This window comes from Amblyomma maculatum, chromosome 1 (assembly GCF_055883805.1).
Source record: "Amblyomma maculatum isolate TAMU_Amacu chromosome 1, ASM5588380v1, whole genome shotgun sequence".
Classification (NCBI taxonomy): Eukaryota; Metazoa; Arthropoda; class Arachnida; order Ixodida; family Ixodidae; genus Amblyomma; species Amblyomma maculatum.
In genome coordinates, this window is record NC_139344.1 from 280,312,530 (window position 1) to 280,331,088 (window position 18,559).

General features: G+C 44.4%; 1 protein-coding gene across 6 annotated transcripts in view; it reads right to left on the reverse strand.

Annotated features, from left to right (window-relative positions):
• The window catches only part of LOC146206668 (uncharacterized), a 146,955-nt gene that overhangs the window by 53,739 nt on the left and 74,657 nt on the right, over positions 1-18,559 (reverse strand). For 5 of the 6 annotated variants that reach the window (XM_084591456.1, XM_084591455.1, XM_084591453.1 and 2 more), the window contains exons 4-7: positions 13,974-14,166; positions 9,500-9,674; positions 8,969-9,219; positions 4,404-4,451 (exon numbers count right to left, since the gene is read on the reverse strand). In XM_084591456.1, coding sequence (XP_084447582.1) covers positions 4,404-4,451; positions 8,969-9,219; positions 9,500-9,674; positions 13,974-14,166 — 667 coding nt within the window. The remainder of the gene's footprint in view (positions 1-4,403; positions 4,452-8,968; positions 9,220-9,499; positions 9,675-13,973; positions 14,167-18,559) is intronic. The other variant, XM_084591454.1, reaches the window with a different exon arrangement.

An 18,559-nucleotide genomic window follows, 5' to 3' on the forward strand; every position in this document is an offset into this window, starting at 1 on the left:
TGTAAAAACTATCATGTCTAAAATATTATACAATACACGAAAAGAAAGTTAAATAGATTTGCTTTGTAGGCATACCACTTTGAATATGAAGTTGTGGGTTTTAACACACAATTTCCCAAAAACCATATTTTAGAAAAAACTTGAACAAAACTTGAGGAAATGCACATGTAAATGAAACAACAAAAATGTAAATAATTTTTCGATATATACAAAATGCAGAGAATTATATTGGCCACTCCCTGTGAAACAATAAAAGCTCAGTATTGAATAGTGTGCTTGACGCATAATGAGCAATCAACGAGGGCCGCTGCAGAGCGCCATGCCGAAACGGCTGCCCGATTCCCTTCTTGGGCAGGACGCCACTCCCTGTTTTGTGGGTGGCAAGATATAGTGCCCAAATGATGTTGACACCCTGGGAATGAGATGAGTGACACGAACAACACAAAAAAAAAACATCCAGAGCAGTCCCAGATGCATGCAAACAGGCCAACAAAGTGTGGCCGCTGATGTTCCGGGCTGGCTTCCATCATCATCGAGGTCGGAACTGAATTCTGACGATAAGGCAGCATCTTCAGAGTCCCTGCTGCTTGGGTCATCGATGAAATCGGAATAGTCAGATTTACGACGTTTCGAAGCGCGCGTCGTCGATGCGGATGCCGCCATTCTCGCATGCGACTCCAACGCTGCCGCGTGCTTGGAGCGCTTTCAAAAATAGCCACCTCGTGGGAAAAAATTAAACAGCAATAAAATATAAGCTTCAGTTATCAAACTAAATGCTAGATGGCGTAGCATCTCCGTGAGCGATGCGAAAAGGTTCAAAATTTGCGTGCGGAGTCGTTAGCGGGCCGGAGTGCGGCCGCCGATGTTTCGGGCTGGTTTCCGTTGCCAGTGGGGTCGGAACTAAATTCTGACGATACCTGGCAGCATCTTCAGAGTCGTTTCTACTTGAGTCATTGATAAACCCAATCGTAGATAGTGCGTAGTCGTCAGATTTGCGACGTTTCGAAGCGCGCGTCACCGACGCGAATGCCGCCTTTCTCGCATGTGACTGAGACGCTGCTGAGAGTTTGGAGCGCGATCAAAAAAAAGCCGCTTCGCGGGGGGAAATTGTAAACAGCATCAAAATCTAAAATACATTTATCAGACTACACACTAGATAGTATAGCATGTCCATGAGCGATGCGGAAGGGTTCAAAATCAGCGCGCGAAGTCATCTTTAGAGGGCTAACGATGCACAATGGGCGCGGTAGGGAAAGAGTTAACTACGCAAACCCGCTGTTTTTTTTTTTTCATTCGTAGGAAAAAACCTGAAGGAGGGGGGTTCAATATGCGAGTTTGTTCGTTAGGCGTGTAAATATAGTAAATATGGTACATTTACCGTAATACAAATTGTTGTTGTCAGCTTTTTTGAGGCAATTCGATAATTCGAACATCAGATAATCCTAAGTTTTTTCCAGGTCCCGTGAAGGTAAATAGGGTAAATTCGGTCCATTAACCGTAATGCAAACGGTTGTCATCTTTTTGAGGCCATTGGATAATTTGAAGTTTTTTCCGCGTCCCGGAAGTTCAAATTAACAAGGTTTTACTGTATTATTAACACATTCTAGACGCCTAATTTTTCTCTAACAAGAGATTATCACATATACGACATATAACGAGAAAAAAAAAATGTTAAAGAGCCCAATTTTTATAAAAACGACATAATAAGAACCTGCAATTGGCCTTACACTATGAAATGAGCTACCTAAAGTATCTAATCACAATTTATTGGAAATGGTTCATTATTTTTTTCTGACACTTAATTGCTCAATTTGACAACTTTGTTTCATTAAGATAACAAAATTTAACATATATCCTGATAAAAGGAAGACGAGCAATCCCTGAAAATTTTATCCAAATTGCCGCAGCAGTTCAAAAGTTGACCTCCTTCTGTTAAGACCAACAAATATCATAGTACCTTGAAATTCAGCTCAAGAGAGAATCTACCACATATTTAATCCAGTGATGGAACTGGCAACAGGCCTCTTGCAGCACCTTTGTAGCAAAAAAAACTAACTGGTTTCATTACAGTTTCTGTAGCAGTAAAAATTGTTTCAGGGCAAAAACAAAGCTTCATAGTTACAATGCTCTAAAAACTTCAGGGTGACGAAGAAATCTGCACTAAACGCAAGAATCGTACCCTTGACACTGGAGCCCACAGGTAGTAAATCTTGTCTCATTATTCTGAAGGGGTATTGTTGGCAAAATTCGAAGGTAGAATGAAAAGCGGCAATCAGGTGAAAATACAAGCAGCAATACCGCATGTAGGTACATCCCTTCTCAATGCTAGGAAAGCGCCACTGGAATTCCCCTTAATTCTACTTACGCGGTGAACTGCAGTATGCTTAATGTATCGATTCTGCCTTACTCAGCACTGCAGTGGATTCATAACCATTGCACTTGAACAATAAACAATGGAGTGCAGCAAAACATTCTTTGCAGCACATAACACAACTGCTCTCAGCCTTTTGCGTTGGCAATTTAACTCCGCAAAGTTGCACAAAATTTTTTGTGATGCCTTAATTCATTCATACATGTAATTGTCACATCCAAAAGTGTCTGAAACATGCTTTCACAAAAATACTGGACAGCCTTAATTAAATGATCTGGAAATTTGAAAATGATGCTGCGAATGCTTACATGCGGCGCAAATTTTATCGCTAGTGCTGTTGCAATTCCATGCATGCAATGATGAGAGCGCACTAAGTGTGGGCTACGCTCCATGGGATGCAACAATGTAATCTAGCTCTGAGGACTTTAAGACCTGCATTTTCCTATCTGAAAAGACCTAAAAAAAAAAACAGTAAGAGATGAAAATTGTACACGGTGGTCATGCGCTGCTGCTACTACCGCTCAACTACAAGCTGTCTCCATGCACAGAGCGCATTAAGAGAACTGCCTGTTCACATTCCTCGTGACTGCAGTCATTGCGTTCATGACCAACGATCAATTGCATTGTGGTGCGATGCAATGACGCATCACAAGGTGCTGCAACTCTGTTGCACGATCCGAGAGCACGCAGCAGCCATGGCGGCAACAGCCATTATCAAATTTATTTCATGCAAGGCCAACCATTACTGCACATACTTATGCGGCATGCTAGCGATCATGCATGGCAAGGTATTGAGAGCCGTTTAGAAACGCAACAATATTTGACCACAAGATGTGAGGACCAGGATTGTCCGTGACTTTTGGACAATTTTTCTCGGGTTGCAAAATATCGAAAAGTACAAATCAAACCAAAGATTCTGCTTCCAATGTAATCAAATTACTGAGTATTTCCACACCTCTACTTCCTGCTACACAGTCTTGAAAGGAGTGCACAGCCAATGTTTAAAAGCACCAGCTATAGTTAAAGTCTCTTCAGAGATTTTCAAAAGTCTCTTCAGAGATTTTCAATAGCTTTTTGGCTGCACATGCGTGGCACAAAAATTGAGCAATAACCTGGTATAACAATAGCGATAACAATATTTCATTCAACACACCTGTTCCACCAGTTTACCTGCACATGTGCAAACACAAAGCAGCATGCTTTTAAATCTCGGTGATATAAAACCAGATGACATCAATTTGTTAAATTCCACAAACTGTGTAAAATGTGCAGAATTTCAGATGTTCTGAACACTCTCTCGGGATACTATGGATCGATACAAATGTGCAGAGTGTGACTGCAGCCTTGAGCGCTACGCATTGCTCCCACATCATTCAGCCCACTATCATCAGTTGCACTGTATGCCCCACGAGCAGTTTGCGGCAACACCATCACAATCCCTGTTCACATTGTACACACAAGGAGCAACTTTCGAAAGTGTATCGCCCACACAATCTCCTGTCAGACTGTACACACAAGGAGTTGTTTTCAGTGGCGCATGGCCCACGCATCACCAATGTCGTAGCCTCCTGTCGCGCTGTACATATTGCGAGTGGCGAGCTGTGGCCTTCCAGCTGTAAGCAAGTTTCCTCGGATGTAAACGCAAGCGTGAGCGCCTTCCCCATGCTTCTGAGTGCCGATTTTTGTTCACACTGATGATACGAATTTTTTCGCAACCCTGTGAAATCCATATCACCGAGATTCAACTCTATACAGAGTATTACAAGTTCAATGCTAATTCACCGCTATAAACCAGATCCCCTAAGTACCAAAACACATAAGTAGGAACAATGAAAGCCATTCTAAGCAGGGATTCTGAGAAACGTAAACACAACCTCTCACAGAAGCAACCTACAATCATGCAATGAAAATGACTAATGTCAAACCTTCACTGTTTACAGTAAGCTAAGCTCAACATTAATTCAGGCATATGCTTGAGCCTACTTCCAATAAACTTGGCTAAGTGCAAGAAAAAACTGAAGTGGCTCTTCACCTTCTTTCTCCTTGTCCTTCTTGTCAGGTATGCCAGGTGATTCAGGTGCTGCATTAGACAAAAGTAAAAAGGCAGGCAATGAAGTTATTAACAAGCTCAGCGCATATAACAAGCAAATTTCAAAAAGCCACAACGGCATGCATCTCATAAAGGTCCCAGCCTTCACTCATTCTCTGTTCAACAAGGAAGGTAAGCATATCCTTGTTTTAGATTAGACGTGGGTAGAGAAATGACGGGCTCATTATGACATACATACGAAGGAAGTTAGCAGTCACTGAAATCAGGAAAAGCACAGGAAAAATGACATTTCATTTTTAAATCGGCATGTTGATCGATCAACCCAAAATTGCTACTTGAGTCATTTCATGGCTGAAAGATGATTGGTTCGTAAGCAGAAGAAAAAAAAAAAAGAACACATGCAACCAATAGGATTCCGATTGGGAGATCATGGACTGGGATCCTACCGGCGGCACGCTATTGTGGTTGCTTATACTTTTATACAACCACAGAGAAAAAACTCGACGTGGTTAGCCATAAAATGTGCTGACCAGCTGAGACACTGATGACATCACAGGGTCGACATAGCCGAATGTTGGTTGGTTCAGTGGAGTGAGCCACATCATTAACGTGACAGCATTAAAAGCCTCATCATGGGAAAAAAGCTTGTCGTGGTTAGTCATAAAATTTGCTGATTGGTGGAAACAGTGATCATGTTAAAAGGTCAGTGACATGGCTGAGTGCTGATTGGCCAATGGGGTCTGTGATGTCATGAAACCATGTGAATAGGCTGAGCGCAATGGACAGCATGGTGGCAGTTAACAGCCGTGATTGATCATGTGCAAATGTGCCTACACAGCTCCTGAAATCAAGTTGGAATGAAGCCAGAATTAGCATTGCGTATGTCTGTTGCAGTGCAAAATTTTTTAGCGAGTGACACTTGCATTTAGTATCGCTCTCACCGTGACACACGACAAATGTTTGTGATATTCATTGCAAAATGCACTCAGTGCAAAGAGAGTTTCATGGATTCACTACACATTCCAGCCACAGTAAGAATGGAATATCAGGTAATTAAAAATATAATAAAAAGAGCACTGAAAAGAAAAAGGACCCTTTATGTAGCAACGTGCACTGAAAATGACATTTCATTCGGTGAAATGCACCTGCTGAAAGTGTCATAAAATTTGCCTGCCTAACTGGAGTATATGTCTCAACTTTTATGGGCACAGGCCAGGACCAAGCTCCTAGTTCAAATTATGTGGACAAGATTTCACTATACGGTGATCAAAAATGAAAGCAATCATTCCCCGAATCACTGTGGTACACCGTAATCAACGTCCCATGTGGCACAGCACTTCACGTGCAGAAAGTGGCTATGACACGGCAGCTCATGATGGCTATCAAAAGATTGTTTTTATTATAAAGTGCACTGCTTTGCTGCATGCTGTATGCAGATATTATGAGGAAATGGCAAGTTAAGGGGTGTAACAAGAGCCAGTACAGGATACACAGCGATTTCTGATCACAAGGTACATTTTGAGAACTTCAAATAGAAAAGTGTAAAACGAATCACACTGTAAATGCTATTCGAAAACAATTCAAAATTTCAAATATGCACACACACTAATTATGAACCCACACCGTATTAGCACGATTTTATTGCGCACCTTTTTTTCCTGATAAGTGTTTAAAAATACATGCACGTTACAATCGGACTCAAAGCTGAAAAACCTCAAAACCGAAACTGAAGTCCTAAAACTCAAAAGAAAGTAGCTCAATAAACCATGGCCAGCCACAATGCCATCAGTATCAGCAAGCCGGTGAGCTTCTGGAGAGGTAATACAGGAGAACCCGGATATATCGAACCCGCATAATTTGAATTTCGGTTATATCGAACTCACGAAATATCTCCTTAAAAATCCCATGTAAAAGTGTAGGAAAGCTGCGTCGTATATCGAACTCAACTTCACTAGTGGTTCGATATATCGAACTCCGCACCACGCACCTTCCCCAAAGACGATCGCATCACCCTCGGCCGTTTGCCTTGTGACGTTTTCAAAACACGCAGGGAAGTAATGGACAAGAAGAACGTTTAGTTCGCCAGGGTAAAGTGGTGACTGTAACCAGGGCGGACCTCAACTGCGCGCGCCAGAGCACTGGTGACGTTTCGGCACACAAACAGTATGACACATTGAATTGGAGGGGATAAATAAATCACAAAGCAAGCAAGTGTACACTGTCAATGGACCTTTTTCTTTTGCAAGTAGCGCTACTGCGCAAGCGCGAAGTGTCCTCACGCCATTTTTGCCAGGATGCAACGCGAAAATAGGTGGAGGACTTCGCTGCACGTCCTTTTTCAGAAAATGACGTCCCTTGCTTCATCAACGCAACGAACTGCTGCACAATAGTTGTGTGCAGTGCTAGCATCTTCTAGCCCTTAGGAATGCATGCATGATTTTGTCTCCGCCTCCCGCAGCTTGCCACAAAAGAGAAGACGCGGCCAGGTTCGCCACCTTCCTGTTGTCATTGTCATGGTTTAACAGGGGAGGGGAGAGGGGTAGTGTATCAATGTATGTTCACAGATGACTCACGCGTCTCCGCACAGGCTAGACGAGACCAGCCCTGCACGCAACTATTGTTTGGAATATAAGCTCACCTCACTACTAGGAATGAATTTCCGCAAAAATTCTTGGCAACCCGTCCCGTCAATAGTACTTCGCCTGACACCCTCAAGAAGGGTGTACTACTGGAAAAAGGTCTGTTTCCACAGGTTGCCAGACTTGATTTGTCACAGAGGGGGAGACTCTAACAATACTCCAGCTATTGTTCGGATGTCCCCATTCATGACAAACCATGGCGCGACGTCCTACTGTGCCCCGACTCAACTACACTGTGTTTACATGCTTTCTGCAGTGGGGTCGAGCCAATTCAACCCCACCCTGCACAATAGTTTGACTCAACCACTCGACCCGACCAGCCAGTGTTTACCTCCCTCGCCCGATGGAAGGGAAAGGGCAGAGTGAAAACGTTGTAGAACCATAATACCTCCCGTAAATACTCCTCGATTCAGGGTTTCTGTAGCGCCACTCTCATAATTTTACTGAACTGCGACATTGCAGTCCACATACATTTCCTAGATAGCGCAACCTACTACATTTAGTGTACGTGGCTCTGCTATTCCACTATTATTTCTTTTTTGTACCCTGTGTAGTTATTAATTGTTACCAGTTGAATAAAGGAACGAAAGCCCTAAACGTTAAGTTATATTCGCCAGAAAAAAAACAAGCCATGGAGCATTTCAAACGTGCTTAAAGAGCTCATGCGCTTCAAGCGAACCACGAAAAAATTAGCTGAAATCACCCTGACTCTGCACATTCCTCGAGAGTTGTAGAGCAAAACCAATGCTTATCCTCTGACAGCTAAGTGTAAAGTTTTCCCACACAAAACCTAAGCACCGCTAAAAGCTTCTTACTTCAACAGTTTAGCATTTTCTTTTAGCCATTTTACAAAAAACACCAACTTTGATCACAAATAACTTTTACACTAAATGAAGCAGACAGACGATATTTTCAGGAAAAAGCAAACCCTACACGACCTCCAACTGCAAAAAATTTCTGTAGCACATTGCATGTCTTGATAGTTATTGTATATATATTTTCCTGTTTCTTACATTTTCCAAAGGCGCGTGGCTAATAAACTAAGCGATACACGCTGATAAAAATGCTTAACTTCGCTCAATACAATCTAATCTCAAAACATCTCGAACGGTTTTTCTCTAGGTGCAAAAGGTTTTGCACAATTTTGCATTTCCTGAGACAAGTAGAGCTGAAAACCCGTTTCATGCCTTTGCGTTTTTCTTTACGGCTTAAACATCTTTGCAGCTATTTATAAGCCAAATGCACCATTAGAAAGCAGAGAAAGTAAGCTTTACAAAGATATTAAAACCACATTTATAAACTAAACGAGTGAGGTACAGTAGACGTATGAATATCACAAAAAATGTCTTCTCTTCACCGCTGAAGTGGGACCGCCACTTTAACGCCCTGGAGCTGCATGTGGACCATGGCAGACGCTGTAGCAGAGGGTTCCGTTTTATTACAGAAATTGGTGTCCTTCCATATGCTGCTTTATGCTTCAACTCAATCAAAATATGGCCAGGATTGGATCCTGTTAGCGCCATTACGCTTTAGCCACTATAATAATTAATTGGCCCTGAGAAACTCCTAGCTCCACAAAGGTCCCAACTACCTTACTTTTAGCAGAGGAGACAATCTGGTCTTTAATTATCTCCTCATCTTTGGCCCCAGCCTTAGATTCCAACTCAACAGGTCAGGTGTCTTTTTAATGCCCTGTTTAATGCCCTGAAGCTGCATGTGGACCACGGCAGACTCTCTAGAGGAGGACTCCGTTTTATTGGAGAAGCTGGTGTCATTAAATGTGCTCCTTTATGCTTCGCCTCCACTAAAATGTGGCCAGAATTGGATCTTATAACATTTTAGCATCTCTAATAATAATTGTACGACACTAAGAAACTCCTAACTCCACAAAAGGCACAACTACCTTACCTTCAGCAGAGGAGACTACCTGGTCTTCCTCCATCTCTTCATCTTTGGCTCCAGCCTTGGCTTCCAACTCGACAGGTGAGGAGTCTTCAGCAAGGTCCTCAGTGACATCCATGGGCTCCTCGGGGGCAAGCGATGGCTGCGGCCCCTCGTTCTCAGCAGCTGGCATTTCACTGGGGATCTCTGCCGGAATTTCACTGGGTGGCAACAATGCGGCCTCGTCCTCTTTTGTAGAGGACACTGGTCCTGGCACACTGAAAGAATAATTAAGAAAAAAACAGCCAATCAACAAAAAGCAGTAAATCCGGAATTCACCCATTGTTCTGATATCATGTCCTCTGCCTCAGCAATCCTGATACGCTATAGCACTGACTGTGGGAACTGCAGCTACGTGGGAACAACAAAAGGCTAGCCAGTGCCGAAAGAAATGCTGGCTTAGCTTCTCTCGAAGGAAGGCTAACAGCAATACACAAAAGTAAATAGTAGTGAAATATTCAGGTAAAAAAATGAGCGACTAATAGGAGACACACTAACCTGACATTATCTGGCACGACGTCCAAACTGCAGCTGCTTTCAACAGCTACGGACACAGCTACGAGAGTTTCCACAGGTGGTAAAGTCAATGGTGAGGCAGTGAGGAATGGCAGGGAAGGAAGGCATCCACCAGGCATGCTCGGTGGTAGCTCCAGCGAATTAAGCAATGTTGGGGCTACGGGAAAAAAAAAAGACAGCGCCTGAGGGGTAAGACAATAAATAACAGCCAATAGGACAATGACCAGTCTATGCCCCTATCAAAGCACTATATTTATTATTATAGCTCCTACATCAAAATATAAGCGACCAAAGGGCATTAGAAAACAAATTGACTGATAAATGAGCTAGGCAATTGCACACTTTTTACCCTTCCAATCAGTAGCAAGTGAGACCAATCAGCCATACTGCCCTTTCTAGTACAGCAGCGGCGGCGCTAAGGTCACCCGCACCCGGCGCGGAGGCGTGGCATGGTACCTCCCCCTCTGCCCCCCCGCGTTTAAGCATCGCATCGCAACTTCCTTTCTACCTCCTCTGTCCTCATGGTTTGCTTTGAAGTCAAGTTAGCTCTGTACCACACCATGCAGTGTGAGTGTAGTAGCATTTTTTTTTATTGCAAAAGCAATACTACGACAGCCAAAGCGAGATCTCGGGTGGCCACAGCTACGCCATGAAGAGGCAGCTACGCTGTGAAGAGGCGTAGCTACGGTCTCCTCGTAAAAAAATCAGCCTGCTGTGACATTTGAATTCACGTTATCCCTATATGCCACGGGCAGGAGCTGCCAACTCAGGTCGCTCCTTTCATATAGGAGGGTAATATCAGAATCAGCCTGCCAGAACTGTTTGCATACTCGTTACCCCTACGACACGCAGGCACGTCCATACGGCTCGGTTGAAGCGTGACTTTATATGTGGGATGATAGCTTACGCTCTCGCGTCATACCCTTAAAGAATAAGCTTAAGTGTCCCCAATAATGTAACACCTTACACTGATAGGGCATGATAGAGGAATAATGTACCAGGCAAAAGAAGCTTCCGCCGTTGCTTTCACAATTCAACTAGGATTAACTAGAGCTAAACCACAACGTGAAAGCTAGTTAATTAAAACCTTGGTAATTCTAATTTTCGGATAACTCGAACTACACTACTCGGTCCGGCCTAGCTCTATAGAGATCTGGGTTCAAAAAAGCTCGCCAATTCAAACGTGAGTCGGTTCCGCAACGAATAATTCGAACTACGCGCCGCTGCGTATGGCCGGCTTGCGCACAGCACGTGGCAAAAATAAAATATTTTTTTAAAATCCCTCGGAGAAAGAGCGATGTAGTTAGAGGCTGCGCACGTCCAAAACGGGGACAGAAGATGGAACCAGATAGAAGCATGAAGGGATGGGTAAAGCCTAAATGGCGCCATGACCGACGCGGCGGCGCCGGAGCGTAGGGGTTGGCAGCCACAGCTGCCTGCTCTCTCTTCTGCGCAACCCCCGAAACGCGAATTAAATACTTGTTAATTCGAGCCCTGTTAATTCGGATATGTGCATAAGCACTGTCAGCGTGGTCCCAGCAAGCGCCCACTAGTACGGGTTAAGTTTGTTGTTGTTGTTTTTGTTTTTTTTTTTTTTTGTTTTTTTCGAGAGTCGTCCACCTTTTCATTTATCGGCCGTCAACGAGAGCAGGCGGTCGGCCGCGGTAATGACGCCGGCTTTTAGCATCGTCCGCTTCAAAAGACGTTTGCTGTTATCGCCCCAATCGCCTATGGCATGATAAAGCGGACGTGCTGAAAATGAGGCTTGCACAACCAGACAAGCGCTGGCACTCTGCCAAGTTCGCTCTCCCCCTTGCTAGAGCCAACGCCAAAAGAAAAACGCATCACCGTGTTATCGCTGTGCAGATCTTAGTGCACTGCCAAGAAATGTGTTGTGGACCGTGACGGCTCGAAATGGAGCCAGGATAGAAGATTGGGCGAGTTGGTGATGGTTTTCTTGCCACATAGCCCTAAACAGATAGGGACACAGCGAGACACACGAGGCGGGTGCTAACTTACAACTGAACTTTTATTGCATGAAAGAAGGCAATATAAGCACTTTCTTAGCAATAAGAGGAGACACAAAACTATTGAAAATACATGGAAGCAAGCAGTATTATCGTCGAGCGACATTCACAGATTGGCTGAGAAGAATTGCATTTCTTTGTCATATAAAAACACTGAGGCGGCACTGATGCACATTTCTTCTTTTTGGGATAGTACCTATATTGAACGCTTCAATGATTTCCCTGGTGAGCTGATCTTTGTGGCAATCAATGACAGAAGATCTTTTAAAATCAGGATGACAATCAGGACATTTTTTTGTTTTTCCATCTTTTTCTTTTTCATTGATGTGACCAGCCAGATGCCCTCTCACACCATTCCTGACATCATTGTTATGTTCCCGTAACCTATCATTGAGGCATCTGCCTGTCTGCCCTATGTATTTCCGGCCGCATCTTAGTGGGATAGAATAGATTACATTCTTTTTACATGTGACATATCAATCTTTGTGCTTCTTTTTACAACTTGTGGCTTTATTAGGACGAAGGCTCACGCGACTACATAGGTTTGATAACTTGCCTGGAGCAAAGAACACCAACTGTACTTTCGCACGGCTCATTATCCTCTTAAGATTATGGGAAAGTGTGTGGCAATAAGGAATAACTCAATTTTTGTTGGTCTCTCTTTTTGTTCTCTGGTATCGTCTCACTAGGTTCGGCCTTTCCGAATTCAGACAAGGTATGCTTCAGCAACTTCTGAGCGACAGATACCAGAAGATACGGCGGGTGACCTGCTCCCTTTAGCCTGTTGCACTGATTAAGAAAACTAGATGCCTTACAATGCGTACATGACTTTGAGTGCATTTGAGAAGCATAGGTTTGCGATAGCATGTTTCACTATCTCAGAATGAGCCGAATGGAATGGAAGGACAATTTTTTTTGCACCGTGGTTCATAGGACCAGCAGGTGTGACGTGCCTGGAGGTGTATCTTTATGTCCAGAAATTGAATAGTTAGATCTGCTGGCATGTCATGAGTTAGGATTAAAAGAGATAAGGCCGTGCTAAAGCATTTTAAGATTTGATGTGCAGTAGCATGAAAGTTCTGTCGAGTTACATTCGTCAAAACCAAATAGTCATGTACATACCAAAATATTTTAACCACGGAGAAACTTTCTAGAATTTGAGCTAGCTGTCTGTCCACTGAAGCCAGAAAGATGTCACTTAAAATTGGTGCTATGAAAGAGCCTATCGGAACTTCGGGTTTTTGAAGGTGTATGGTTCCATCCCAGGGGCAAAACGTTGAGGACAGGTACATTGTAAGCAGTTCAAGGAACCCTTCAGGGGTTTCGGTATATTTGTCTCAGGCAAACCGGGCCGGGTCAGACACGACGATCACGAACACATGGAAGTTTTGAGGAAGTGCGAATACGGGCATAGTGTGATAAGCGTCTAGAATGCACAGCATTTTCATGCGTGTTCCTTACGAGAGAGTTCTTTCCCGGCGTCGACCCGCATTTCCTCCCCACCTTTTCGCCGCAAACGGACATTTGGTAGCCATCAGGGACCGACAAGAGGGGCCTCTTGTGGGCCAGTTAGTTTCGAGTTTCGCATCTCCGCTTTGATAACATCGGCGCTGATGTTTAGGTATCCGTTTCAAGATTCGCGCCATGCTGTCGCTATCAAGCATCTCTGCTATGGCTTACTTCTACCTCGACATGACCTCGTTTAAAGCAGTACACAGCTAAAAACATCTGCGATGCAAGAGTTTCCTCTTGCTTCTCTTGTTGCGAAAAGTTCATGCGAAAGGCTCACGGTGAGCCAGGCGAGCTCACCGAGTAATTGACCACGAAACAGACCCTTTGTTTAAATTCAAAGCTAGCGCACTTTTTGAGAAGCAAACAAGCTGCTTGCAAGAACTTGCTTTCCTATCAAATAATGTGTTAGTCATTCCAGCCACAAGTTTTAGCACCGAAACAAACTTCAGCGCTACTGCCGGGTTCATTATGAAAGAGTGCAGCAATTAAATGCCTCAGTTCAATGCATAACTTGTTGTTTTTGAGCAATAAGTTCATTCTCCCTACGTGCTGTGCCTCTACAGCACGTAGAGAGGAAAAAGACAGTGCCTGAGGTACGACAATAAATAACTGCCAAAAGGACAATGACCAGTCTGTACCCCTATCAAAGCACTATATTTATGGTTATAGCTTCTGCATCAAAATTTTTAAGCGACCAAAAAGCAGTACAAGACGAATTAACTGATAAATGAGCTAGGAAATTTCCATACTTTTTACCCTACAATCAGTAACAAATGACACCAAATAAGCCATAACTGCACTTTCCAATAAAGCACCCATAGCCTTCCCATTCTACCAATACTGTACTTGGGAGTAATTTCAGAGGAAGTATTGTGAAGTATGGCAGACTGCTGCCACCGCACAGGTCAGTCACTCACCTGATGATGTTGCAGAATGGGGAGATATCTGAACTGAAGGCGGGCGAGAAACTGCGTCTGCAGTGGTACGGGTAGGTGAAAACCGTGGAGCTGTACTTGATGCAGTGATCGGAGAGAGAGTAACCGTGGCCAGCTGACACGCAGCCGATGGATTGAAAAATGAGGGGGGTAGGTGTGACCTCGGAGTGCTCTGCTGGAAGAAAAACACATCAGGTCAGAAGCAGAAAATACAACCGTTGCAAGGCAAGAAGGACGATGAAAAACCATAGAAGTGCTACCAATGCACTTCAGAGCGATATTTGCAGCATAATAAAAAGCAGTATCGTCAGCACGAAAATTCAGCAGAGGCAACATGCAAGGCTGAAGAACACCACATTCTCCACGTGAAGTGACATGAAGAACTTGTTATATGCTCAAAGTAGTTACTTAGGTTAAACACACTGCAATTTTCAAGCCTTTTTCAGTTTAGTTCATGGGCTTTAACATCTCAAAGAAACTCAGGCTATGAGAGACGCCGTAGTGGAGGGCTCCATAAAATTTCGACCACCTAGGATTCTTTAACATGCCAGTCACTCCTAAGCACACGTTATGACAAAAAAAGAAACCAGGCATATCAGTGCCCGTTGCAGAAAACAAGAGATCTGTCAAAGTTGGTTGAGATCAAGGTGCCCCACTGTTACGTTTCTGGGATCTCAGTTTTCCTGGCTGCTATGTTCTTGTGGTCGAGTCCCGGCATGACTCCCATAGTGTTCCATGCATTAGAAACTCCGCTGTTACTTCGCAACTTCAAGCACGTGCCCACATGATACGTCGTTAACTGCCTCCCCAAGCGGGCCTAAGTGACAAGTGGTGACGGCCATGTTTGCTTTTAAGGCAGCTTGACTTGGCTTGGCTAGGCACATCTAGTGGCCCGTGAACTGCGTCAGGCAGAGGGCGTTCGGGCAGGCTGCATCATCATTATCAGCAGCAGTCGGTTTTCTTTTCTGTCGTTATCCTTTCTTGTGATTTCTTTGTGAGACAAGAGCTAGCGTGGCTGTTGGCGTCAGTGCAGATGTGATGTATAGTTGTGTTCCTTTTCCTACTGTGCCGCACTGTGCGATACGCAAAGACTGAATTCGTCATGTGCCATGATTGTGTTCGCACGCGTCCAGTCCGTTCAATCTCTCACCTGGCACCGTGCCAACCGTTCCACACCGCAATGTGAATCGCAGTGGGTTAGCAGCTGCCTTGTACCGCTGGTTGCCTTCTCCAGCGTACGTGGCGCATGTGCGCGAGATCTTGTTTGTTGTAGCGTGTTGTAGTGTCGTGTTGTGGTGTAATGGGATAAAGAAAGCGCAAAGCATTTTGCTGGAGGAGATGCTGAACATTCCCCGCACTATAGATGCAAACCCGACGCGGAAGCGGGTGCGCATCACAACCGAACTGGGACTCGGGCCATCCACCCTGAACTCCACTGTTATGAAAAGAAGCGGCACCGAAGCAGAAAGCAAACAAGCCCGCGGTGTGAGCACGTGCAGCTTGATGAGGCTGTTTACAAATGGTTTAAACAAGACAGAGCTGCAGGCATGAATTTGGCAGCTCCATTTTGATAGCCGACAAGCTTGGGATCGACGATTTCACTGCGTCGAATGGATGGGCCGACCGCTTCAAGAGAAGACATGGTATTTCCTACTGAACTGTGAACGGGGAGGTCACAAGCGTGCACACAGCTACTGCAGGCAACTGGAAAGAGTTCGTAGTGGCCATTATCAACGGCCATCAACTTAGAGACATTTTCATTGCCAATGAAGCGGGCCTTTTTTTTTCCGAGATATAGCCATCAAAGACGCTCAGCCTTAAGGCGAGGCTTGCCACAGCGGAAAATGCAGCAAAGAACGCCTCACCATGCTGTTGTGCAGCAACTCAAATGGCTCTGAGATGATGAAGCTGTGAATTATTGGAAATATCCGGTACCTGCCCTGCCCCTACAAAAATAACAGTAAGGCGTGGATGATATGCGCAATTTTTGAAGAATTTCTGTCATATATGACTCAAAGGTGGGCTGTCAGGAAAGAAAAGTCCTTTTTTTGGACAACTGCTCCGCACATCCAAAGGATACCATGTCGCTGCGGAACGTCAAGGTGGTGTACCTTCCGACCAACATGACGAGCTACCTTCAACCCTTGGATGCTGCCATCACCAAAAATGTGAAACACTTTTACAGAAAGTGCATCGTGAAGCAGTCCTTGGCCTATGTGAAACGCGGGCAGCAGCCGACTGGCATTACATTCCTGGATGCCATGCACTATTTGGCCACAGCATAGAGGGGTGTCACTGCTGCAATGGTCAAAACTGTTTCGAAAAGTATTTTGGCGGTGCATACTGCGCAGCAGATTTGAACCGTGGGGAATGGATCCATGGAGAACTACGAAGAACTTGACATGGCCATGGAGTCGGTTGACGCTAACGGGGTCGCATACAGCGGTTACGTTTCTGTTGACGATGCCATTGCCACCCAAGAGCTCTTGACTGTTGACCAGATTGTGGCCGAGTGTGTTGATGCGAGCAATGGAGACGAAGAAGAAGAGGTAGAGGGTGAGCAGATTCCATAGCCAATCTTTACATCAGTTGTAGTGGCATTAGACATTCCGAGAAGGTATGTTCCCGATGATCGCGAGAGCCAAACGGCACTGCAAATGCTTGAAAAGCGCATTGTGCTCACCGGGTGCGAGAAAATGCAGCAGACAACTCTGCTCGATGTTTTCAAACGCTAGCGCTGCAATAAAGATGTTCAGTTACCCACTACTGTCGTTTTTCAATTTGTCCTGTTTCTCGACTCTTGCGTTTGTTTTTTTCTTACGGACCGTGAAAGACGTATCAGCAGGGATATACAATGTCCTCTGAAGCATATGTTTTGAGTAAAGTCACTCCTAAGCATGTGTAATGATAAAGCAACCAGGCATATCTGCCAAAGATGCCCGTGATCAAGGTGCCCCTTGGTGCACTTCAGAATTGTAAACAATACAGCGTCTTAGTATTCCAGGAAATTTTAAAACATTATACAAAATTATTTTTGCTCCAAAGAACCTCGGAATGCAAATTGAAAGGTAAGGAACAATTTGGGGGACACTGCATATTCTTTGTTAGGTAAATTTTCTAACGTTAAAGGTACAGGCCAACCTTCTGGGCTATTTGAAAGTGTTTTAAAAAGAAGTGTTTGCTCTAAAGAGCCTCAAAGAACGCCAACTAAAAAAGTTAAGAACAACCCACATGAAATTATAAATTATTTGCTAAGCAGTAATTTTGAAAGAAAGATAAAAAAAAACATTTGAAAGAAATCTCCTTGATTGGCTTAATGTGCAATATTCACTGAAAAGCATCTGAAAATGCAATCTGAAAATGCCACCTAATAAATAAATGACCAATGACACGTATAGTGTAAATTATAAGAAAGAGGAGTATAAAAAAAACCTCTATGAATGACTGGCTGCCAGCGTCTCCATTATTCAATATCCAGCTCTTACAGCATAGTTCAGCTCAGTTCAGGCGTTCAGTCGTGTCCGACTCTTCGTGACCCTATGGACCATGTCACGCCTCGCTTTCCGGTCTCTCACTATCTTCTTAACATCACATAACTTCATCTGCAGTGCCTCGAGGATGCCACCTAACCATTGCGTTCGCTGCCTACCCCTTCTCCGGCGACCCTCAACCTTTCCCAACATCAAATCTTTCTCCAGCGACTCCTCTCTTCTCATCAGATGACCAAAGTAGCTGAGCTTTAACTTTAGAATTTGACCCTCCAATGAGCAGTCAGGGTTTATGGTCGACAATATCGACTGATTTGATCTTCTGGCAGTCCAAGGAACTCTCAAGAGTCTTCGCCAGCACCACAATTCAAACGCGTCAATTCTTCGGCGGTCAGCCTTTTTCACAGTCCAACTCTCGCATCCATACATCACAACTGGAAAGACCATAGCACGAGTTATACGGATCTTGGTTGGCAGACTAATGTCTCTGCTCTTTACTAGGCGGTCAAGGCTAACCATTGCTCTCTTTCCCAGAAGCAAGCGTCTCCTAATTTCATGGCTGCAGTCTCCTTCCGAGGTAATCTTGGAGCCCAAGAACAGAAAATCTGTCACAGCTTCCACTTCTTGTCCATTGATGCTCCAGGACTTGATAGGGCAAGACGCCATGATCTTTGTCTTTTTAATGTTCAGTTAAAGCCCAAACTTCTCACTCTCTTCTTGTACGCGCATCAGAAGTCTCTTGAGTTCCACTTCACTTTTTGCCATTAAAGTGGTATCATCCGCATATCTAAGGTTGTTGATACGTTTTCCAGCAACCTTCACTCCAGCTGAAGACTCGTCCAGACCGGCCTTCCTCATGATGCACTCTGCATATAGGTTAAATAGGCAGGGCGACAGTATGCAGCCTTGCCTCACCCCTTTCTCAATCGGAAACCAATCAGTAAGACCATGCCCAGTTCTGACTGTTCTGACGTATCGCTGCATCAGCACAAAGATCAACCGCCTGGTCATCGTGATGCTCGTCAAGAAGTAGAGGCTTGACCTCAACAGCTGCTTGCCTGCCTTCGACGGCCGCAAGAA